Here is a 25258-nt window from a genome sequence, read left to right as displayed (position 1 = left end):
TTCATCCCTACTCGATGTTTGTGATAGCGTGCGACATGATGCAGTATCGTCGAATACCCCACACGATTTGGAGGTCCCATGCTACCAGTAACTGCCAATGCTCCCAGCTTTCAGCACACGGTGTACATGCCTAAAGACGTTAGCTAACTTTACTTCATAAAAAGGATAACTCGTTTTTTTTTTGTTTTTTTCGTTCTAATAAACGGGGTTTGGCAAGCCCCGTAGACATGGCGTCAGCCGTTTTATCAAACTGGTTTGAAAGAGGGGAAGGCAAACCCACTAGAATGAAATATAGATAGCATCTCTGCCTACCAGTCATAAAAATGGTGAGTTGTTACGAAAAAATGTGGAGAAATTGGGAGTTGTTTCGTAGGCAGCTCTGAGCGAAATGACATCAGTATGAAGATGACTGAGAGCCGTTGGTCATTCTATTTTGTCGCTTTCAAGTGGAATGCACGGGAAAGAGAAGTGAGGATAGAAAAAGAGAGAAGGAAAATGGAATAATAATAAGCGAAGCATCTCTCTCTGTATTTTGATAGCGAGAAGTGAGGATAGAAAAAGAAAGAAAATGGAATGGTAATAAGCGAAGCATCTCTCTGTATTTTGATAGTCGTGCGCCGATGAAACAAAAATGGACGCTGAAAAGTTACAGCGATGGGAAATATACTTTTAGAGCTAATACAGAGAAGGAGGAATATGCCAGGTTTACTGCGAATGTAGATCAGAATTGTGAAAATTAAATGGTATTGTGAAAATACAGATAGAGTGGTATTGTGACAATGAATCAGGTTTGGGCTTCGCCAGGTTTATGAGGCCCTGGAACGCGGACAGGGCCAAGCCAATCTCGCCTCTCTACCTGGGGTCGACAAAGTCCCTTTTCCCGAGTCATTCTTTCCCCTTTATGACGTCACGCACTTTGATGTTGCCGACCAAACTTTGTTTTATGACGAAGTATTCCCTGATCGGACGCTTAGGTGTAGCGAGCGCTCTCGGCCCTGGTCGCCGTGCCTCCCTTTCTCCCCCACCTTCACCCTACCTCCAGAGAACTTCCCGTCCGAGTTAGTCACCCTTTTCGCCCGTTTTTACGGCGTTTTCACCCTTAGGAAGTCCTTCCTGTGTCCTTCTGCAGTCCAAACCTGCACCCTGTTCCATGCCACAGTCATCCTCGTCGTCCGTTTCCGTGGCAGTGCTTATGGATATGACGTCATATCGGTGCATTTTTTATTTACCTCCTTCAGTGCGGTGACTTGTGCAACAGATTTGATTTTAACGAAGGCCAGACGATTTTATGCATCCAGAGGGGTAGATTTTAGCCAGAACGGGGTCTCTATCGATCTATACGCCCTTCAAATAGGAGGCCAGCCCCTAAGATGGTCCACTCTATGTTGTGCTGTGTTGTACTCCACTGTACCGTAATGCACAATGCTGTGTTGTACTGTGACTCCTCTCTGACCCAAGACCTAACGGGATGCCTAGATATTCTATTGATAAAAGTTTAACAATGGACAGAAGAAGGGTGAAAGAGCCAAGGGGAGGGTACTTATTATACGGAGGAGAAAATGGTCATCTTTCATAGGGAATGGGGAAAATGTATTTTCACATGTGAAGGGGTACTTATCACCCTAGAGGAAAGGGGTTACTTATTTTATGGGTGGAGGAAAGAATTGGCAATTATCTTACAGGTCAGTGGGTATTCGCCGTGCAGGGGGAGAATTATTATTTATTTTAAGGGGGTGTGTGTTTGATATACCAGGCAGGAGAAAAGAGGTAGTTATTTTACGAAGTAGAGGGTGTTGATCATACGAGTGAAGGGAAATCAAATCCTTATTTGAGAATGGAACGGGGAATGTGGTTATGGGTGGGAAAGAGAAAAAAAAACCAGGCCTGCTATGAGGCGATGCAGTGCAACTGTTAGAATATTATAGTTGTTTGGTATGGTACGCCTTTCATGTAATTTTGAGACTCAATAAGCTGCAACGATAGTAAAATGAGCCTAATGATATAGCTTACACATTTTATCTTAGCGAACCGAGGGGTGATTTTATCGTGGTGGGGAGGGATGGTGAACTCAATTCGAGGAGGGTACATATTTCACGACCCAGACGACGCTTTTTCAATATAAGGACATGGACACAGTCAAAATGGATAAATAAATAGAATAATAAATCAATAAGTAAGTAAATCAATAAATAAATAAATAAAAATACAAATGAATGGATAGATAAATGTATATAAAAAACAAATAAATCAATAGATAAATAAATACATAGATGAATGAGTAGAGATGACTATATAGAGATAAAAATGTGCGAACACCATCTGCAAAATAAAATGGGATAAATGTAATTACATTTACAAAGTATATGACTTGCAGCCAGCAACTGGCACTATAAAGATCACATACTGGAATACAGAAAATCAAGAGACGCCAGAAACAATGGTTTGGAAAGTAGTTTCCTTTCCGAATATTGGAAGAAAAAATACCTGTATATCTGAATCACGCTGCTGCTGCATAGAAATGAAATGTGGACAGTGAAGCGAGCTTCATTGAATCAATGTATGGTACTTCGCCAAAGTAACCACACAGACAAATACCGGAATACCGGTCTGATGGGAGATCAGGCACTGGAATAGAGGTACCAGGGAAGGAATTACCGGACGCACTAGATGGGGGAAAGAGACCAGGACAAGAGAACGCCGGTAGGGGACGGATAAAGAACTACCGGGTGAAATTACTTTCAAGCATATGTAGGTCATACATGGGTACCGGTTCAGCACGATACCAAGCCAATGAACTACTGCCTGATACCAGATTGGTGGAGGTACCAGATCTTTACATTGTCGTCGAGGTACCGGTACAGGATGTCCAACTGAGTGATTGTCAAAAGTTACAGAGTCGTTCACGAGACAGCTGCCATACTGAGTAGCTGGTTCTGTTCCTCGGTCCGTTGGTGTGCAGCTTCATGGGTACAGCTCACATCAGCATGGAGGCGCTGCTTAGCATATGTACGTCGTTTTATGCTGAGTTGTGGAGCGACAGAGTGAAGTCAGCAGATCTTATGCTGCTGCAGTAGCTGAAAGTCCGCATACGCAATTTCGAGGAAATGTAAAAAGGGACTCAGATATTCTCGCGCCAATTTCAGATTTCTCTCGCTGCATAAAAAGGACAGCTCAGAAAGTCTCCGAATACAGGCCCCAGAGAACATTGATTTTTTTTTTTAATTTATCCAGGCGAGATCTATACATATATACAGGAGGAACTGAGAGGTACAATGCCCCTGTGAACAAGAAAATGGGAAATACAGTAGTTGACAGGAGGCATTCGAAAACGACCAACAGAAAACAAATCAATAGAAAACGGTGCAACAGAAAACGGAGCAAGTGAAAACGAGGTATTTGTCTAAATGGTCTCAGGAGCAAATACATGCCGATGACACTTAAAAAAAAAAAAAAAAAAAAAAAAAAAAAAAAAAGACACTGCCCACTTTCTCCTTGTTTGCCTTTTCAAGGAGATATGTATTTACTCCCATACCAACCGCTCAATATTGGTCATTCTCTTGCAGTCAATACCTTAGGATTTTACTGACACCCATATGGATACGAGTCACGCAGCATTTTTTTTCACAAAAAGAAAAAAAAAAACATTTCAACTCACTATCCCTCCGCTCTGTTATTTTTCTCCTCTAGTATCTCTCCTTTACCACCTCTTCTACGGCCCCGCTGGTTAATATCGAATAAACAAAATAATCTATTATGCACACACAAGCATCTTGTAAGTGCACACAGGCACTCGTGTGTACATGACCACGTACATGGATACTTAACGGCAAGTTTGACTAATGAAGTCGCAGAAGTCCGACTCCTTGAGCGTATCTCTGATCATCTGCAATACGATTAAATACAACTTAACTAGCTAAAATTAAAAACTTGGTACAATAGTTGGAGAACAAGATATAAGACTCTACGAAAGTTTTTTTTTTCAATATATTGGTAAATTAACACACATACACACACACACACACACACATCGATGTTGTAGGCATGCCATGCTCGACCACAAATTTAGAAATCAGAGTTCAAGTCTCGCACAGGGTTGCATATTTCAGCATAGCTGAATTGCGAGTCGGGACTCCAACTTTAGTGGATGAGGAGTTGGGTGTGCGTGTGTGAGTTCACAGGATTACCCATAGATTAGGCCATATATGAACTCTGAACTCTCATCCGGGAGGGTAATAGCTGTCGATCACGAGTCCAACACGTAATCCACTTCATCTCTGCAACTACTGTAGAACTTGGAGTGGTGATTTGAATCCAGAACCAAGAGCAAAAGTAGAAAACTTATGGTGTATTTCGTCACCAATTACCACCATTTGTATCCCAGAGCACAAAATTGCGCTGAAGAGATGGAGTAACGTAAGTAGTAAAAGATCAATATTACATACATACGAGTATACCAAAAGCTTTTTTCCCTTTACAAGGGAGGTAGCCAAAAAACAAAGGCATAAAATCCATTCCCACCCATTCCATCCCCACATACTCCACTCCCATTCACCCAACCCCCTCCTATCTTGACTCCTCCTGGATGACGGGTCATCCCTGCATCTGCCCCACTGCCCTGAGTCAGAAGCAGTGCAGCAAGACACAGCACATCCACAGCAAGGCCGCTTCATTTAATCAGCGACACCCACTCTCCGTCCCTTCATGCAGTAAAAGAGATGGGGAGAAATCCCTTCGGGCCGCGTCAATTTATTATTCACACATACTCCCTCACCCCCATCCCCACCCACTCCTTTCCACAGCATCATCCATACACCATTCTCCATTCATCCCTATCTTCTGTCTTCTCTTGTCCTTCCTCAACAGACATTCCCCTATTTCCCAATCCCCTTTTTACCCCATCCATCCATCTCATCCTTGGTCGACCCCTCACGTTCACTCCTTCCTCGACTCTTTTACTAATCTTTCTTCAATCACTCTTTCCATGTGTCCAAACCATCCCAATACATCAACCCTATCTCCCGATTCCATTTCCACCCCCATTCTCCTCCTCACCTCCTCGTTTCTCACTATCCAGCCTAGTAACCCCTATCAAACTTTTCAGACAAATCATCTCAAACACATTCAAACTCCTCTTATATTCCATGTTTCTGCCCCATACAGTGCTGTCAGCACAATCACTCATTCATACAATCTCCCCTTAACATCCATTTCCAATGTCTATTTCTCATTACACTTTTTAATCCCACAAGGCATTTACTTGCTTCTCTCAACCTACATTCTATCTCCACACCTCCCTTTCGCGCCACATTCGCACCCAAGTATCTGAAATTATCCACTTCCTCCAGTCTCCCTTAATACTCACTCCCAGAATGCTGCCATATTCTTCCCCTGCACATCTCATCACTTTATTTTTGCCCACATTTATCTTCAACTTCCTTTCACACACCTTCCCAAATTGTCACTAGCTTCCTTAATCCCTTCCCTGATCCTGCCACAAGCACAATGTCGTCCGCAAACAACAGCTGGCTCACCTCCCACTTTTCTCCATTTTCTTTCACCATCTCCAATCCCTGACCCATTATCCTTGTGTTTACCTCTCGCACCACCCCATCCATGTATAATTTAAACAGCCAAGGTGACATAACATCCCTGGTGAAGTCCTACTTTTACCTCAAACCCATTTCTGATTTTAGCACAGGCTCTAGTACTCTCATAAAAATTCAACTCCTCTTAACAGCTTTCCTCCTATCTCATATATCTGCAATACCTCCCACAGTGCCTTCCTGTCTACCTTCTCATAAGCCTTTTCCAAATCCATTAAGGCCCCAAAAAATATCAATACCTTTCCCTAAAGCTTTCTCACATATCTGCCTTACCACAAAAATTTGATCCACAACTCCTACCTGTCCTAAACAGGGCATTAGGCTTCATTGCTAGGACGGTAACAAATAGAAGTGCAGAGGTAATTATTAAACTCTATCTAGCAATAGTTAGACCCATCCTGGACTATGCGGTACAGTTTTGGTCTCCGTCCTACAAAATGGACATAAATTCACTAGAATCAGTACAGAGAAGAATGACCAAAATGATACAAGGACTCGGAAATTTGCCTTACGAAGAGAGGCTTAGGCACCTAAACTTACACTCTCTGGAAAGACGCAGAGTGCGGGGTGATCTAATAGAAGTGTTCAAGTGGATCAAAGGCTATAACAAGGGTGATGCAAACAAGGTCATCATAATAAAACAACAGGGCAGGACTCGCAGTAATGGGTATAAACTGGACAAATTTAGATTTAAGAAGGTAATAGGCAAGAATTGGTTTACAAATAGGGTGGTCGATGAATGGAATAAACTTAGTAACCACGTAGTAAGCGCTGAAACTATCAGTTGTTTTAAAAAACGATTAGACAACTTTATGGATGGGGACGACAGGTGGTGATGGATACGGAGCTGCCTAGTGTAGGCCTTATGGTCTTTTGCAGTCTCCTTTATTTCTTATGTTCTTATGTTCTAAACCCAATTACTCCCTCTGTTTCTCTCCCAATCCTCTCCATCAAAACCCTCTCATAAGCCTTCCCAACTACACTCAACAAACTGATCTAAAACTACTACACTCACACTTGTCACCCTTTCCCTTGTAAAGTGAAATTATAAAGGCACTCCTCCAGTCCTCCGGCATTCTACCCTTTTAAACAAACATTAAATAACCTCACCAGCCAGTCCACCATCACTGTTCGTCCCTTTTTTAACATTCTGCATGACATCCATCTAAACCAGGTATCTCACTGCTCTAATCATTTCAATAATTGCTTTCACCTCATCTTTTCTTATTTCTCCTCCATTTTCCTCACTTATCACTTTCTTTGTGCTTCCCACTGCAACTGCTTTTCCCTCCCTATCCTTCACATTTAACAACTCCCTAAAATATTCTCCCCACCTTCCTCTTACTGCTATTTCTTCCATTATTAGTATTAAGATCAATATTAAGAAGAAATAATACATGATCAACATTCTCCTTCGTGACAAAACGAGTCCCCCATCCATAATGACTGCACGACTGGTCCATAGAGGCTGTAATCCAAGTTCCTAAAATACTGACATTATGGAACCAGCACCACCTATGGGGAGCAAAAGAAAAAGAAAAAAGTGAAAAGGAATATCATACCAGAACCTATATCTTATATGAACTCATGGCTTTCTTCTGGGACCGACTCCTGCACCCCAACCCTTCCCATCTCAGCACTTTGAGGGTGAAGGGTCACCAGCAGCCCCCCTCTCTCTGGCTTAATGCTTGTGCCAAACCAATGAGGCAAGTTACAGCTCTTCCATAGCAGCCCCCCCCCACACACACCAAGAAGAAATCCCACTCCCACTCCTACACAGTGGGAAATGAGAAACCCTTGGTAGGGCAAAGCCCTGTTAGTTGCAGGAAGATGCTTTTTTTTTTTTTCTTTCTTTCTGACATTGGGTCCCCTCCTCACCTGGCCCAGACTATCAGAAACCAACACTGCAATCCTGCAGCGGGTCCTGGGACTTGAACTCACAACCACCTGCTCATAAATTCAAGAAGTGCAAGGTATCCACTGGATTACCACTGTTTAAGCTAGGGAACAGTCTCTTTTTGGACAGTAAGGATGTGGATGATGGATTCGATGGAGGGAAGGTCATAGGAAATGGTGGGAGGTCATGATGGGTTGGTGCAAGTTGAGGAGGGTTGTGCATTGGGAATGGAAGGAGGCTGTGAGGTGTGTTCTCAAGTTGGAACTGGAGCTTGCTTCATGAAGCCTCTTGGGCAGAAATGCTGGAGAAGGGGGGCAGTAGACTGCAGTACTTTTCTAATTGCATTTCCTTAATTAGTGTACAGGAAATGCTTGGGGATACCATCACCTACTCTCCAATGTTTATCCCTATCCACAAATTAATATATGGTTCCAACTTGATTCAATAGTTTCCAATCATATTTACATTGGAAGGGGGCATTGAGAGGGGAGTGTCTGTTGAGCATAGAAGGGAGAAGGCAGGAGGTAGGGATAAGTGGAAAGTTGCTGTGCATAGATAATATTGTTATGCAAGGAAGGAAGGGGCAGGGTATGGGGTGCTTCTGTATTTACCTAGTTGTAATATACGGGAGGGGAGCTATGCTCGTGGTGACCCGTCTTTGTATCTCTCCGCATCAAGTTCTATCTTAAAATCTTGTATAGTGTTAGCACATACTGTTTTGTTGTCTAATTTGTTCCATGTATTTATCGCTCTGTGTGGGAAACTGTTCCTTTTCAAGTTTTTTCTATAACTATCCTTTTTCAATTTTTTTCCGTGTCCTCTTGTTTTACCGTTGTCCCACATTAATAGGTCGTTCCTATCTAAAACTTCCATTCCTTTCATTATTCTGTAGAGAGTTAGCAAATCTCCTCTTTCTCTTCTTTGTTCCAGAGTTGGTAGGTTCAATTTGGATAGTCTTTGCTCATATGTTAGTTCGGCGAGTGTCGGTGCTAGTTTTGTTGTCGCTCTTTGTAGTCTTTCTAGTTTCTTAATATTCTTTTTGGTACTGGGTGTCCAAAGTGATGCTGCATACTCGAGTTTTGGTCTTATTAGTGTATAAGTATTTTCCTTATAATTTCTTCGTCCATATAGGTAAATGCCACTTTGATTGCTCTCAATAAGTTGTAGGTTTCTCCGAACATCTTGTTTATATGCTTATCTGGTTTCATGTCCTTTCCAATCATCACTCCAAGATCTTTTTCATAGTTAGTTTTATTTATTTTTTCTTCCCCAATTCTGTAATCTTTTGATATTCTATTTTTACTCTTTCCAAATTCCATTATGATGCATTTCTTAATATTGAATTTTACTTCCCATTTTTGAGTCCAATTCCATATTGTGTCCAGATCTTGTTGCAATGAGTTGCAGTCCTCTTCCGTTTTTACCTTCTTAAGTAATTTTGCATCATCTGCAAAAAAAATTATATAGAACTCCACGCCTTCATTCATGTGTGATCAATATTTTGATACAGCCTGAAGGGATTTCTACCCGTCTCCTCTTTTTCTGCATGGGAGATCACCGACTGGGTGAAGCGACCTTGCTGCATTGCTTCTGACTTAGAGTGGTGGGCAGGATGCAAGGATGACACGTCATCTATGAAGATCTTGGATGTGAAGGAGGGGGTGGTGAAAGCGGATGGAATGAATGGGAGTGGGTATGTGCCTTTGCCTTGGCTACCTCCATGTATGGGGAGAAAAAGCTCACTATAGACAGGCAGACACATTTGAACTCCTATATTGTTCCAGCTTCGGCTATATCACGTAAACTACAAGTATTATGCCTCATTTGGAGGTGGCAAGGCAGCAACTGGTTCCCCTTCACCCTACTTTTAACTTCTACATCTAGATCTTGCTTCCATTCTCTAAGGTAGGAGACAGGATAGACCCTGAACTGGCATTCATAACAGCCATGGTAAACCAAACCCCTGACTTGTCCAGTTTGATTTTTTATACCTTGTTTAGCAAGGTCTTTAATTGTAACAAGTTCTTAATGTTCTGAGTTTGTTTGCCTTACTTTATTTTTCAATCTCCTGTAATAACTGCCTTGAATCTGTTCATTATAAATGTACAATCCACTTTCACCTTGATCTTTAGTAACCACAACTTTAATTTGGTCCAAATTAGTTTCACATCTTTTATACTATTTCCATTACCTCCTGACCCACAAGGTGTTGTCACATGCTGAATCGAAACATTCAGCATATCCCGGAAGCTGTCCACTACCCCAAGTATGTTAACATGGAATACTCTAAATGCATATCGATTTTTTCATTAAATGGTAGGTGATATGAGTAATTGTTATACATGCAAAGAAGAGACTTGTTAAATGATATGGCATTTCAGGTCAGGCGACATTGCCCCAGCTCTCAACCTAGGAATTTCTGTGGGGTTGCGGGGGTGTGGTAATTATATAGAAGCAGAGTGCAGGTCTTCAGGCCACTTGCAGTCTCTTTAATTATACCGGTCATACATGCAAATATAAAGAAAACCGCGTCTCCCCACCGTTTTCCTTGGAGATGGTTTAGATGTGGCAACACTGCTGGTTTTGCCAGCCACATCCTATGGGTCACCAAATAATGGAAGTATAATTTATGGTTCTGTTGTATTACTTTCCATCATTTTCATATACATAGCAGTTCTATGCACCATTTTCCAGAGATACCCCATGTTCTTCCAAACCTGTTTGCTACTTGAAACTAATTACTACTACTAGATAAGAGGGAGGAAAGGGTGGTGGATAAGAGTGGGTACTTTTATTTTTCCTTGGTTATTTCTCTTTGACTAGAACTAGGTTACATATCCACACACTCCAACTGCCCAGTGTGTGTGCTCATTCGTTGTTGGTACAATAGGATGGCAGCAGTGGGTTCCTATGAATCATTAAGGCTACAGCTCTCCCTTCACCTGTTCATCTATCCTCTTCATTATCATGACCAGATTGGATAACCTTGCTCAATGTGGATCCCAAGCCTGTTGAAAACTGGACTTGCTATATTTAGGACTTTGGGGCATATTTTCTAGCTCCTTCCCCTTGTTGGGTAAGCAGGTCCTTAATAGGGTTGCTCAGACATGTACTTGGCTGCCAAACTCTATTGCTACTCTTAAGTTCCAATGCTGGGCAATCACTGGGTCTGCACGAGATCATCTCGCACAAATACCATGTGATTTTTCATTGCGATGTAGAGTAAAACATAACCAAATATATAGTCACAGTTACCTCGCACCTAACACTGACCTACTTGGTGGGAGTCTGTTCCAGGGGGCTCCACCAAACAGTGGTGAGGCTGTAGTTTGACCTGGAGAGAATTGTGAATATTTCAGCAGCAAGATTCCAGTGCACATATTTTCAGTTTGAAGCGTTTGGTGGGGGCACTCCTTTTTCAATGCTAGTTTAGTTAGTAGGTGCTCTATATCATTCTCAGAAAGGTATCTTTATAATACTGTACATGAGCCTTAAGTCTGGGATAAATAAAGACATTATGTTTTGTGAATTTTTATCAGGAGAATCGAGAGCATAGACTACATGATTGAACACCTATACAGATGCCACCATGTCTCAGCTAATTTGTAAATAATTTATGTACAATACAATTGTGGCAGGTGACAAAGCTGTAGCTTGTGACATTGCAACACATCTTGTACAGTCACAGGTTTAAGAATATTGCATTAAACAGAAAATGCCTATCATGGAATATATAGAGCAAACAAGAAACCAGATAAGAAAGGTTAAGAAGTAGCATTCAAGGACAACAATTCATTTCCACAGGTAGAACTTTTACCCTTAAGCACACACAGATGCACTCTTCACATGTACTCTAATTCAAAGAACCTGAAATCAGGTTTTGAAATGCTACCATAACACAAGGAAAACCTTTTAGATTACAATAAGATTATCTATTTTCCCCTATCCATTACATCAATCAAGCTATCAATAGTAATGCTAAAAACATACAGAACCAGTCCATTTTGAAAACATCTGAACTCCGTGTGCCTTGGTTGCACTGGACCTGGTATTTATCATTGTGCCAGCTAAGTTGTCTATACTAAAAGATAAAAAGGGGCAGTAATTCATACTCTATCCTGGCATGGACTGTGGGTAAGAAAAAAGAAAAAAGTATATACATTGTTTGTGTATGTGTGTGTGTGTATGTGTGTGTGTGTGCGCGTGTATGTGTGTGTGTGTACACTACACACATGCATTATATATATATATATATATATACACTACACACATGCATATATATTATATATATATATATATATATATATGCAATATGAAAAATGTATATATACATACACATACATTATGTATATACATACATACACACAATTATCTATATATATATATATATATATATATATATAATTTTCCTGATTAAAATTCTGCCATTAACCGGGTGAACAGAAACCAAGTCTCCATATTCTTTCATTTTTTTCCTTTAATTGTAGACCTCAACATTTTGTCTTAAAGACATTTTTAAAAGTAGACAGCAATAACAAAAAGTACACAATCAAATACAACATTGACAATTGTACAAAAATTATACATTGACAATTCTGGTGAAGTATGATGCAATACAAAAATGATGGAAAAGCAATTAAAGAATTTATCCAAAGAAAGTCACCCTACAATTGAGAACAATAAAATCAGCATTCTCACATACTACAAAAATCCCGAAACTTCCTCTCTGATCATGACTAACAACATATCTAGACAATCAAGACATTACAACTACAACCTATGTATTATACCAATATACTTTTTCTTCAGAGGACTGTAAGCCTAATAATCATACATTGATTATACTAGATCCCAAGTCAGCTGTCGCCTATCATTACCCCTACAGGAGGGAGCTATCAAACATCACAATTTTTCACAATGTCAAACTTAGCAGGGAGGATTTTGCTAATTCTATCAAAATTATTAGAGACAAAGTACCAGTCATTAATATCCAATCTAAAGTAACTTCTAGTATTACATTGTTTTCCTCACAGCCAAGGAATCCTAACTCGCCCCCCTCTTCCCCCCCTCCCCTTCCACTTCCACCACTGCCTCCGACTCCCCCTCCAGTAACCACTCCCTCCTCACCTGACCTCTATAGTCACACTATTGGCCCCTCCAAGTGCCAGCTGTTCGACCCATCTCATGCTTGTAATTTTTCAGACCTGTCTTTGAATGTAGGTACTCATTTTCTTGGCACTCTTGTATAGTACCTTTCCCAGTTATTACCAAAATTCTAATATTTTATTTGTTACTGTGATTGTTCTATATCTTATTTTATCAGAATTGTACAGTACTTCACCAGAACTGTCCATGTATAATTCATCTTTGTACAATTGTCATCATTGCTGTATTTGATTGTGTACTTTTTTTTATTACTGTACTCTAGAAAACGTCTAAGATGAAACCTCGAGCTTTACAATTAAAAGAAATGAAATGGATGAATACAGAGACCTAGTTTCTGTTCACCCGGTTAAAAGGCAGAATTTCAATCAAGAAAAAACTAAATAACTACAGTAATGCTGTTGTTTTCAACTCTACATACATTACAGAAAACCTGCTCCCTTCTTTTACATATATATATATATGCATATACATACACACATGTATATGTATGTGTATATGCACACACACAAATATCAAATCAAATAAGAGTTCTGCGTCGTCATATTGATCAGGTACGTCAGTCGTCCGTGCCCACTTCAACTTGCGACACTTATGACTTAACAACACTTCCTAACTGTCAATTTCCTGCCTTTACTTCTTCTGGCTGTAATTACCATAGCCACTTTGGTTGTAGTTACTCCCATAACCCCCCCATCCTTGCTGATTTCCCCACTGCCCATACTGACTGCTGTTTGTGGTGGCACTTGCTGCAGCTGGTTGGGTTTGTTTGTAGTTTTGCTGTCCATAGCCACTGTGCTGTTGCTGTCCATAGCCATAGTTCTGGATATGATTTGCATTAATTAATCATTATTTCTATAATCATGTATATCAATATATCAAAATATTTATATTACTTTTATAAACAATTTCAAAATGGATAAGGTATTCACATTACTGCCTGTCCCCCAGTGCATACCTGTCCTCCCCAGTACTGCTGCTGGTAGTACTGTTGGTTCCAGTTCCCATAGCCGCTTTGACTACTTCCTCCTCCTCCTCCTCCTCCTCCCCCATAGCTCTGGCTACCATATCCTTGATTTCCATAATTCCCCTGGTTACTGTAGTTCTGGTTACTTCCCCAGCTGCCATATCCCTGGTTATTGCTGGATCCTTGGGTCCAGGAACCACTACTGCTGCTGCCACCACCACCACCACTTCCACTGCCATAGCTCTGGCTTCCAGTATTACTCTGTTGAAACAAACCGTATTAATAGACTGCCAGGAAGATTAAAATTCATAATACAGTTTTGACCTCCAGTATTACACATTTAAACAGAGATTACTGATGCATTCAAAGGGCAGTTTTTCAACCACATAATTACCTGTCCTTTATTCCAGTTGCTCTGCTGCCAGCTACCACGTCCACTACGATTGTCTCTGTTCTGGAATCCACCTCGATTGTCCCTGTTGAAGCTTCCACGACTATCTCTGTTGTAACTTCCAGTGCTTCCACGGTTGTAATCTCCTCTGTTGTCCCTACTCTCTCTGTTCCAGCTTCCACCACGATCACGTCGGTCAAAACTGGCACCCCTGCGTTCACGATCCCAGCCACCCCTGAAGCCACCTCGACTGCCTACTAACGAGGAAATGGGGTTGATGCGTTTGCCTGTAGTGTCACAAACAGACAAAAAAAATATAAGAAGCTAAGGCATTCCATCTATGCACTGTATCTAAATCTCCAGTGAAAGAGGTACATACATACATACATATACCAAGGCTTTTTCCCCCCTTACCAGGGGGGTAGCCAAAAAGGACAAGGCACAAAAACATTCCCACCCATTTCATCCCCGAAAACACTCCACACCACTCCACCCTCCCTCCCATCTTAGCACCTAGATGACGGGTCATCCCTGCACCCTGTCCACTGCCCTGGGTCAGAAGCAGTGTCGCAGGACACAGCACATCCACAGCAAGGTCGCTTCATTAAATCAGCGACCCCCCCTCTCCGTCCCCCCATATAAAGGAGAGGACGGGGAGAAATCCCTTTGGGCTGCGTCAAAAATTTTTGCTCACACACACTACCTCAACCCCATTCCCCCGTCCAATCCACCTCATGCATCACAACATTTTCCATATACAACCATTCTCCATTCACCCGTCTTCTGTCCTCTCCCGTCCTTCCTCAACAGACATTCCCCTCTTCCCCAAAGCCCCCTTCACCCCATCCATCCATCTCATCCTAGGACGTCCCCTCATGTTCACTCCCTCCACATCTGCCTTCCATACCTCTTTTACTAGTCTTTCTTCACTCATTCTATCCATGTGTCCAAACCATCCTAATACTCTTTCATCCACCCTATCTCCCAGCTCCCTTTCCACCCCTGTTCTCCTCCTCACTTCCTCATTTCTCACTTTATCTAGCCTAGTAACCCCCATCATACTTCTCAGACACTTCATCTCAAACACATTCAAGTTCCTTCTCTCTTCCTCTATTATGTTCCATGTTTCTGCTCCATACAGTGCTGTTGGCACAATCACTCCTTCATACAGTCTCCTCTTAGCATCCATTCCCAGATTCCTATTCCTCATTACACTTTTTAAACCACCAAGGCATTTACTCGCTTCTCTCAATCTACATTCTACCTCCACCTTCACTCCACCCTTTCCTGCCACATTTGCACCCAAATATCTAAAACTATCCACTTCCTCCAGTTGCTCTCCCTTAATGCTCACTTCCAGATTACTGACACTTTCACCCCTTGTACATCTCATCACCTTAGTTTTACCCACATTTATCTTCAGCTTTCTTCTATCACACACACTCCCAAACTCTGTCACCAGCTTCCTCAATCCCTCCTCTGATCCTGCCACAAGCGCAGTGTCGTCCGCAAACAACAGCTGGCTCACCTCCCACTTTTCTCCATTTTCCTTAACCATCTCCAATCCCTGACCCACTACCCTTGCATTCACCTCTTGCACCACCCCATCCATGTATAAGTTGAACAGCCAGGGTGACATAACGCATCCTTGACGAAGTCCCACTTTTACCTCCAACCACTCACTCTCTCCATTTCTAATCTTGACACAAGCTCTACTATCATAAAAACTCTTGACAGCTCCCAGAAGCTTTCCTCCTATCCTGTATATCCGCATAACCTCCCACAGTGCCTTTCTGTCTACCCTGTCATAAGCCTTTTCCAGATCCATAAAGGCCCAGAAAACATCCTTCCCCTTACCTATAGCTTTCTCACATATCTGTCTTACCACAAAAATCTGATCTACACAACCTCTACCTGTCCTAAACCCACACTGTTCCTCACCAATTACTCCCTCTGTTCCTCTCCTAATCCTCTCAATCAAGATCCTCCCATAAGCCCCAACTACACTTAACAAGCTAATCCCTCTGAAACTACTACATTCACACTTGTCCCCCTTTCCCTGTGAAAGAGGTAATCACATAAAAATTCACTATTTATCTATACACCTAGGCTTCCTCTTCACAAAGAAGGTAGCCAGCCAAGGCACATACCCACTCCCACCCACCATTTCCTTCTCAACCTCATGGATGAAATGTCATCCATCGCCCACTGTCTGGGTCAGATGTAATACAGCAAGACACAGCAGTGTTCTCATTTACACAACTCTCCCTCTTCCTCCCCACATGAGGAAACTAGACAAGAAAAAATCCCTTCAAGCGGTGTCAAAATATTATCCATAAACAACTATTCTCCACTCATCTGTCCTCTTGCCTTCTCCCATTCCTCCTCAACAGACATTTCCCTTTTGCTCAAAGCTTCTTTCAACACATCCATCTCATCCTCAATTGTCCCCAAGTTCACTCCATCCACCTCTGCTTTCAACACTTTTTTGCTAATCTTTCTATGTGCCTAAACCAACCCAATAATCGTCAGCCCAATCTGCGACCTTCCTTTCCACCCACACACTCCTGCTCATTTCACTCTCACCTTGTAACCTCCACCATACTTGACACTTCATCTCAAACACAGGTCATAGGCACAACCACCCCTTCACATAATCTTCTTTGCATTCATTCCCACATGTCTATTCAGATGACACATTTCATTCCACCTCTACTTCCATCACTCTAGTTTGCCAACTCCTCCATTTCCTACCACATGCAACCCCAAATACTTGAAAATGATCCACTTCCTCCAGCCTTATGATTTACTTCCAACTTCCTGCTACTCTCCTTCCCTTTACTCACATTTACTTTAAATTTCTTCCTATCACATACCTTCCCAAACTCAGTCACCAACTGTCAAAGACCCTGCCACAAGTGCAGTGTTGCTTGCATGCAACAACTGGCTCACTTTCCACGTCTCTCCACTCTCTCTAATGTCCAAGCTCCTGTTCATCACCCTCACGTTTAGCTCCTGTACCACCCCGTCCATGTATACATTAAACAGACAGCCTTGACACAGAACCACCTTCACACTTAACCACTTCCATACAGTGATGCCTACATAGGCGGCATGAGGAGCAAGTGGGTACTCGATGCTGCCGACGTCGGCATCTTGATTATATTTATTGTAGTCGCACCTACGTAATTTCCATTCTCTCTAAACTGGCTTCATCAATTTTTTATGGTTATCAAAATACACGGATGAAAGAGAACGAACGATTGAGCACCGACTTTATTTTTCATAATGCAATTATTATGATGCAACATTGCATGTCGGGCAGCTAATGCTGCCAGACATGCGATGTGCCCCGGAGTGAAGAGGTTAACCACTCGATCTCTCCATTTCCAAGCTTTACTACTACTGTAAAATCTGACTGCCTTAATACTTTTTCTGAAATCACATATCTGCAATACCTCAGTGCCCTTATGTTTACCTTGTCATAAGCCTTCTCCAATCTATAAAAGCCCCCCAAAAGTCCTTTACCTTTTAAGAACATAAGAATTAAGGAGACTGCTACGAGACCATAAAGCCTACACTAGGCAGCTCCGTATCAATCACCACCTGTCATCCCCATCCATAAAGTTTCTAATCGTTTCTTAAAACAACCGATAGTTTCAGCGCTTACTACATGGTTACTAAGTATATTCCATTCGTCAACCACCCTATTAGTAAACCAATTCTTGCCTATTACCTTTTTAAATCTAAATTTGTCCAGTTTATAACCATTACTGCAAGTCCTGCCCTGTTGTTTTAATATGATGATCTTGTTTGCATCACCCTTGTTAAAGCCTTTGATCCACTTGAACATCTCTATTAGATCACCCTGCACTCCATGTCTTTCCATAGTGTGTAAATTAAGGTGCCTAAGCCTCTCTTCGTAAGGCAAATTTCAGAGTCCATACATCATTTTAGTCATTCTTCTCTGTACCGATTCTAGTGAATTGATGTCCATTCTGTAGGACGGAGACCAAAACTGTACCGCATAGTCAAGGATGGGTCTAACTATTGCTAGATAGTTTGATGATTACCTCTGCACTTCTATCCATTACTATCCTAGCAATGAAACCTAATGCTCTGTTAGCTTTATTCCTGGCGCTAATGTACTGTTACCTGGTTTTAAGGTCAGGACTCACTAGGACTCCCAAGTCTCTCTCGCACTTAATATTTTCTCTAAAAGCCTGTCATCTAAGATGTATCTATTTTCGGGGTTGTGTAGCCCTATGTTTAACACGCTACACTTATGAAGTTCATTTGCCATAAACTTCTAACAAATCTGCCTTACCACAAAAATTTCACCCATGCACCTTCTACTTTTCCTATACAACATTGCTCCTCACCAATTCCCTGTTCCTCCCCTAATTCAATAAAGAAAACCCTCTCCATAAGCCTTTCCAACTACACTTCAACTAATCCCTCTATGACTACTACATTCATATTTGTCCCCCTTTTCTTTGTAAACCTGAACTATACAGGCACTCCTCCAGTCTTCCTGCACCCTTCTCCCCCTTGCACATTAACCACCACTACCCATGTCAATTTTGCACCTCCTTTTTTCTGACACTCCACATTACATCCATCCAACCCAGATGCCTTTCCAGCTTTTACAATTTTTCAAAGCTCCTTGTATATACATATACCAAAGGCTTTTTCCCCCTTACAAGGGGGGGAAAAGGAGGTGCCAAAATAAGAGGGAGGGAGGAGGGTGGAGGGGAGTGGAATATATAGGAAATGGAATGGGTGGGAGTGGTTTCCATGCCTTTTTCTTTTTGGCAACCCCCCATGTAAGGGGGAAAAAGCCTTTGGTGTATGCATGTACAAGGGAGGTAGCCAAAAAGGAAAAGGCATAGAAACCATTCCAACCCATTCCATCCCTAAATATACACTCCACTCCCCTCCACCCTCTCTCTTATCTTGGCACCTCCTGGATGACAGGTGATCCCTGCATCTTGTCCACTGCCGTCAGAAGCAGTGTCAAAAGACACAGCACATCCACAGCAAGGCCACTTCATTAAATCAGCGACCCCCGGTCTCCATCCCCTCATGCAGAAAAGGAGAAGACAGGGAGAAATCCCTTCGGCTGCATCAAATTTTTCTCACACACACTCCCCAACCACACATCCCCCCCACCCATACCACCTCATGCATCACAACATCCATATACAACCATTCTCCATTCACCCCTATCTTCTGTCCTCTCCCATCCTTCCTCAACAGACATTCCCCTCTTCCCCAAAGCCCCCTTCACCCCATCCATCCATCTCATCCTAGGTCGCCCCCTCATATTCACTCCCTCCACATCTGCCTTCCATACTTCTTTTGTCTTTCTTCACTCATTCTTTCCATGTGTCCAAACCATCCTAATACTCTTTCATTAACCCTATCTCCCTACTCCCTTACCATCCCTGTTCTCCTCCTCATTTCTCACTCTATCTAGCCTAGTAACCCCCATCATACTTCTCAGACATCTCATCTAAAACTACTCCTCCCTTATGTTCCATCTTTCTGCCTTGAACAGTGCTGTTGGCACAATGACTCCTTCATACAACCTCCTCTTAGCCTCCATTCCCAAATGTCTATTCCTCATCACATTTTTTAATCCACCAAGGCATTTATACGTTTCTCTCATTCTACATTCTACCACCACCTCCACCCCCCCTTTCCTGCCACATTTGCACCCAAGTATCTAAAACTATCCACTTCCTCCAGTCATACATACATATACCAAGGCTTTTTCCCCCTTACAATGGAGGTAGCCAAAAAGGAAAAGACATAAAATCATTCCCACCCATTCTATCCCTGAATACACTCCACACCCCTCCACCCTCCCTCTTATCTTAGCACCTCCTGGATGACGGGTCATCCCTGCACCTTGTCCACTGCCCTGGGTCAGAAGCAGTGTCGCAAGACATAGCACATCCACAGCAAGCCCGCTTCATTTATTCAGCGACCCCCCCCTCTCCGTCCCCCCATGCAGAAAAGGAGAAGACAGGGAGAAATCCCTTCGGGCTGCGTCAAATTTTGCTCACACATACTACCTCACCCCCCCATCCCATTCCACCACATGCATGACAACATAATCCATATACAACCATTCTCCATTCACCCCTATCTTCTGTCCTCTCCCATCCTTCCTCAACAGACATTCCCCTCTTCCCCAAAGCCCCCTTTACCCCATCCATCCACCTCATCCTAGGACATACCCTCGTATTCACTCCCTCCACATCTGCCTTCCATACCTCTTTTACTAGTCTTTCTTCACTCATTCTTTCCATGTGTCCAAACCATCCTAATACTCTTTCATCAACCCTATCTCCCAACTCCCTTTCCACCCCTGTTCTCCTCCTCACCTCCTCATTTCTCATTCTATCTAGCCTAGTAACCACCATCACACTTTTCAGACACCTCATCTCAAACACATTCAAACTCCTTCTCTCTTCCTCCAGTTGCTCTCCCTTAATGCTCACTTCCAGTCTGCTGCCACTTTCACCCCTTGTACATCTCATCACTTTACTTTTACCCACATTTACCTTCAACTTTCTTCTTTCACACACACACACCCAAACTCTGTCACGAACTTCCTCAATCACTCCTCTGATCCTGCTACAAGCACAGTGTCGTCCGCAAACAACAGCTGGCTCATCTCCCACTTTTCTCCATTTTCTTTAAACATCTCCAATCCCTGACCCACTACCCTTGCATTCACCTCTCGCAAAACCCCATCCATGTATAAGTAGAACAGCCAGGGCGACATAACACATCCCTGACGAAGTCCCACCTTTACCTCGAACCACTCACTCTCTCCATTTCTAATCGTGACGCATGCTCTACTACTCTCGTAAAAACTCGTGACAGCTCCTAGAGGCTTTCCTACTATCCTGTAGATCTACAGAACCTCTCACAGCGCCTTCCTGTCTACCCTGTCATAAGCCTTTTCCAGATACATAAAAGCCAAAAAAACATTACCTTTTCCTATAGCTTTCTCACATATCTGTCGTACCACAAAAATCTGATCTATGCAACCTCTACCTGTCCTAAATCCACACTGTTCCTCACCAATTACTCCCTCTGTTCCTCTCCTAATCCTCTCAATCAAGATCTCCCCAACAACACTTAACAAGCTAATCCCTCTGAAACTACTACACTCACACATTTCCCCTTTTCCCTTGTAAAGTGTAACTATACAGGCATTCCTCCAGTCCTCTGGCACTCTACCCTCTCTCCAGCAAACATTAAATAACCTCATCAGCCAGTCCACCATAATTGTACCTCCTTTCTTCTGACATTCTGCATGGCATCCATCCAGACCAGGTGCCTTACCTACTCTCATCATAACTGCCTTCACTTCATCCTTCACCATTTCTCCTCCATTTTCCTCACTCATCATGGTAATTTTCTTAGCACTTCCCACTGCAACAATCTTTCCCTCCCTATCCTCCTTCACATTTAGCAACTCCTTAAATACTCTGCCCATCTTCCCCTTACTGCCTCCTCTTCCATTATCATCTCTCCATCTGCACCTTTTACCTTTTCTTCTCTACTTGATTTGCCTCCTCTTCCTCTTTAATTTTTCGAAACATTTTATTACTTTCAAAACATTCTGTCATACTCTTACCCCATTTCACATCCGCTCTCCTCTTTGCCTACTTTACCTTGTGCTTTACTTCTCTTTTCTTTTCTTTGTATCTCTCATACAACTCCCTCGTCCTATTTTGTAACCAATCTATGAAAGTTCTTTCTTCTCTTCTACAACCTTGTTTCCTCACAGTATTTTACCTCTTCCCACTGCCCCAATCAATTCCTCCTTAATCTCCTACATCTCCTACACATTCAACACTCAAAAATAATCTGCCTAGCTTCCCCTTATTCCCTTTACTTTCATTATTATATAATTCTGGCCATCAGCACCTTTTCCTCTCTACCTGACCCACCCCTCCCTCACTGTTTAACTTCCTTCAAAAACTTCCTTTCAAAATTCATTTCCCATTTTACATCTGCTCTCCACTTTGCCTCCATATCATTTTTTTTTTTGTACCTCCTGTATGCTCAAAGTCCTAATCTGCGACCCATTCAAACATGCTTACTTCTTTTCTACAACCATCCTAACCTCATCATTCCACCACTTAGTACCCTTCCTTCTATTCCTTCCCAGCCTCCTCACTCCACATACCAACTTTGCACTCCCTGTCATTTCCTCCTCCCACTTTCTTATGCCTTAAATTTTCATAGAATGAACATACAGCACCCAGGATACCTAGTCCCAACATTGTGTCCCATTTTGTCGCCTTTTGACTCGTGGGAATCATGATGGCAAATTCTTTCCTCCCCCTACCACAGGGGACATGGTAAATAAAAAGATATACTCAAAGAAGTGATAAAGGATGATTTATAGGGAACAGCATACAGGAGGGACAGTCATAGTACATAAGTAGCATCATTTCTCTAGTAGAGATATTACTTTATATTAACATGTGCCTCTAGTCCATAGGAACCCCTTTGAAAGTCCCTAATGCTGGCTGTATGCTACTATGCAGTGAACACTGCATGATAACATGCAGTCAAGTTACTAGTTCAGAAAAATACTTACCAAATCCACCTCTTCTGTCAACATATCCGCGTCTGTTATCAAAACCTCCACGGAATCCAGGTTTCCTTGGACCAAAGCCAGCTTCAATGCCCTCTTTGTTGTACTGTTCTACCAGCTTCTGTGATTCCTCACGGCTCAACTCGATGAACTCCACAGTATCGAAGAGGTCATTCTCCTCTGGCAACTTGTAGTTGGCTGCAGTGGAAATACTTGATTAGATTCCATATACCATAGTTCTTAACACGGTAAGCCCTTAGCAGTTTTCCCATCCCTGATTCCATTTCATTAAGTGGAGAGATTGACCAGAATCTATTTTCATTACAAAACTGCTAAGAACTTACACAATTTGTACTGAAGGAAGTTATTTATCGAAACCCTTGGAAACCTATACCTAATTTGAACAAATCTAATGCATGAGACCAAATCCTAAAATGAAATATTATTAGCTGAGAAGAAAGGAGTGAGAGAACAACACAAAATAAGGCATACCAGTAATGAAAGTGGGACTACGCACAGATGGTGGTCCACGGGGTAGGCTAGAATGCCCCTGGCGACCACGCAATACTATACCGTGGCTCCTCCGAGTAATTACCTTTCATCTCAAGTACGGCCTTGTCAGGCACATCCTTGCCCTCCTCCTTCTCGCGATTGGCTGTTCTGCTCTTGAGATCCTCATCAGTGGGACAAATAACAACTGCCCGTCGTTTGAAGCCAGCAAAACCCTTCATTTTACGCCTCTGAGCCGACGGGTATACATTCGTCTGTTATGTAACCAAGGGAGAATAGACAGTAGCCATTAGGCATTGTGCTCCTTAAGAGGACAATGGGGGAAAGCCTTCCCATGTGTGAGCCAAGGCCCAGCCTCTGCAAATAGTCTAGAAGAACAGGTTAATAGGGCCTCCTTCTCCTCCTTCACTTCTCCCTTCTGTCTTTCCCTCCCATCCTCCCCCCACCCGAAGTTTTAGCCTAAAATACGTACCTTGAAGACAGCAGCTGCATGTTGCTGAAAGGCAGTGTTCAGTTTCTGTAGTTCAGTATATGAACCAAGAAAATTATTTCTGAACCTCCTTTCATACACTTTGCTATAAACTTACCTCACTGATGAAGACTAAAATATATGTAATTAACAAAGGTTTCCTTATCTTATAAAATCCCTCCTAACAATGTAAACCTACATCTTGTCTTACAATTTCAAAGCCATTATAGCTCTCAGGTTTGACAAGTACATCCTAAAGCTACGTACAACTATGCCTTGAGGTACACCAGCTTACAACTATAGTATCCTCTAAAACGGTTTTCCACATATATTTATATATATATATATATATTATATATATATATAGAATTTCCATGCTGTAGGTTGCTGCTGCCACTGCTGCTTCTGCTGAAGACATCTCACCACAATAAAACAAAACGCGCTCTTCAAAATCAGGTAAAATATTCATATCCCCATTCTGCACTGCAGACAATATATTGCTCTGCCTCTTCCCCACCCTTTGCCTGAAAAATATTTCAATTTTGCGCACAAAACACTTTCTTTAGTGCAACTGCACAATTAAATACCATATACATCTCTCAGTATTCTGTTAATACTGGATTATAATGTGTACCTCAAAAAATATTTCCCTAATATCTTTCTTTTTACTAACATCTAAAAACATTGACTTTTTTAGCCCAATACCCATTGTCATTCATAAGCTGTTCAGCTTGATGGGTCAGTAAAAAGCTTCCAGCCTACAGTAATGCTAATCCCTAGATACAACTCAGTTCATACCACTCCAGTGGTTCTGTAGGGCACTTACCAAACAGCTGTTATCGTACCCATGGACTTCTACTAAAGAAAAAAGATGCTATACATACCCACGTAGGTTATTTTTGAATCCTGCTCTGAAAACTCCATTACACTTACCTTTTCTACTGAAAAAGAAATGATTTGTTAGTGTCCTTACCTTGTTAAGCTCCTTCAAACAATGACTATGCCTGTACTGACCTACCTTATCAAACCGCTGCGAAGTACTTAGACTGATTATGTCGTGTAACGAGTGTGTATACAGACATGAGAATGGTAACTCCATCTGTGAAGCAAGATCTGTGGTACCAAACTCATTGCACTGCTACACACCCAAGCATGACTCTTTCTTGCAAACAGATGAAGAGTGAAGACTGAACCCAAACTCTTTAACTGTTTGAAGAACACCAGAGCCAGCCTTCAATACAATTTTGTGAATATTTACATACCTGGTCAATAACGAAGTTCCTCCGTCTCTTGTAAGAAAGGTCCAGAAGTCTATTGAGACACTTGGTGCAGCGTTCAATAAGGACTTCCCACCGTCCACTGTAATTTCTCCTTCTTGGCAGCCCCATAACTTTCATCTTGTCAATAAGATTATTAGTTCCAAGGACATTGTACTTCCTTTCAGGGTGTTCCAAGCAATAGTTATCTACCCATGTAGTCTTTCCTGCAGCTGGGAGTCCAACCATCATAATCACCTGAAAATTAAATTACAAGAAACATGTAAAGGGTAGATTGTGTACTTTATATTAAAGCATACAAAATTAACCAACATTCTCCAATGTCTGGTGGTCAACTTAATTTTTTCATCATGTA

At 42.0% G+C, this 25258-nt stretch overlaps 1 protein-coding gene across 2 annotated transcripts in view; it reads right to left on the bottom strand.

Annotated features, from left to right (window-relative positions):
* Positions 1-11015: 11015 nt before the first annotated feature.
* The window catches only part of LOC143022127 (uncharacterized), a 116761-nt gene continuing 102518 nt past the window's right edge, over positions 11016-25258 (bottom strand). The window contains exons 8-13 of one of the 2 annotated variants that reach the window (XM_076180149.1): positions 24889-25140; positions 23243-23411; positions 22651-22845; positions 14025-14278; positions 13622-13891; positions 11016-13485 (exon numbers count right to left, since the gene is read on the bottom strand). In XM_076180149.1, coding sequence (XP_076036264.1) covers positions 13297-13485; positions 13622-13891; positions 14025-14278; positions 22651-22845; positions 23243-23411; positions 24889-25140 — 1329 coding nt within the window. In that variant the 3' untranslated portion in view covers positions 11016-13296. Of the gene's footprint in view, positions 13486-13621; positions 13892-14024; positions 14309-22650; positions 22846-23242; positions 23412-24888; positions 25141-25258 lie in introns of both variants that reach the window. The other variant, XM_076180148.1, reaches the window with a different exon arrangement.

Source organism: Oratosquilla oratoria, chromosome 43 (assembly GCF_046742065.1).
Source record: "Oratosquilla oratoria isolate Oo_2021 chromosome 43, ASM4674206v1, whole genome shotgun sequence".
Lineage (NCBI taxonomy): Eukaryota > Metazoa > Arthropoda > Malacostraca > Stomatopoda > Squillidae > Oratosquilla > Oratosquilla oratoria.
This window is presented reverse-complemented; position numbering and strand designations above follow the sequence as displayed.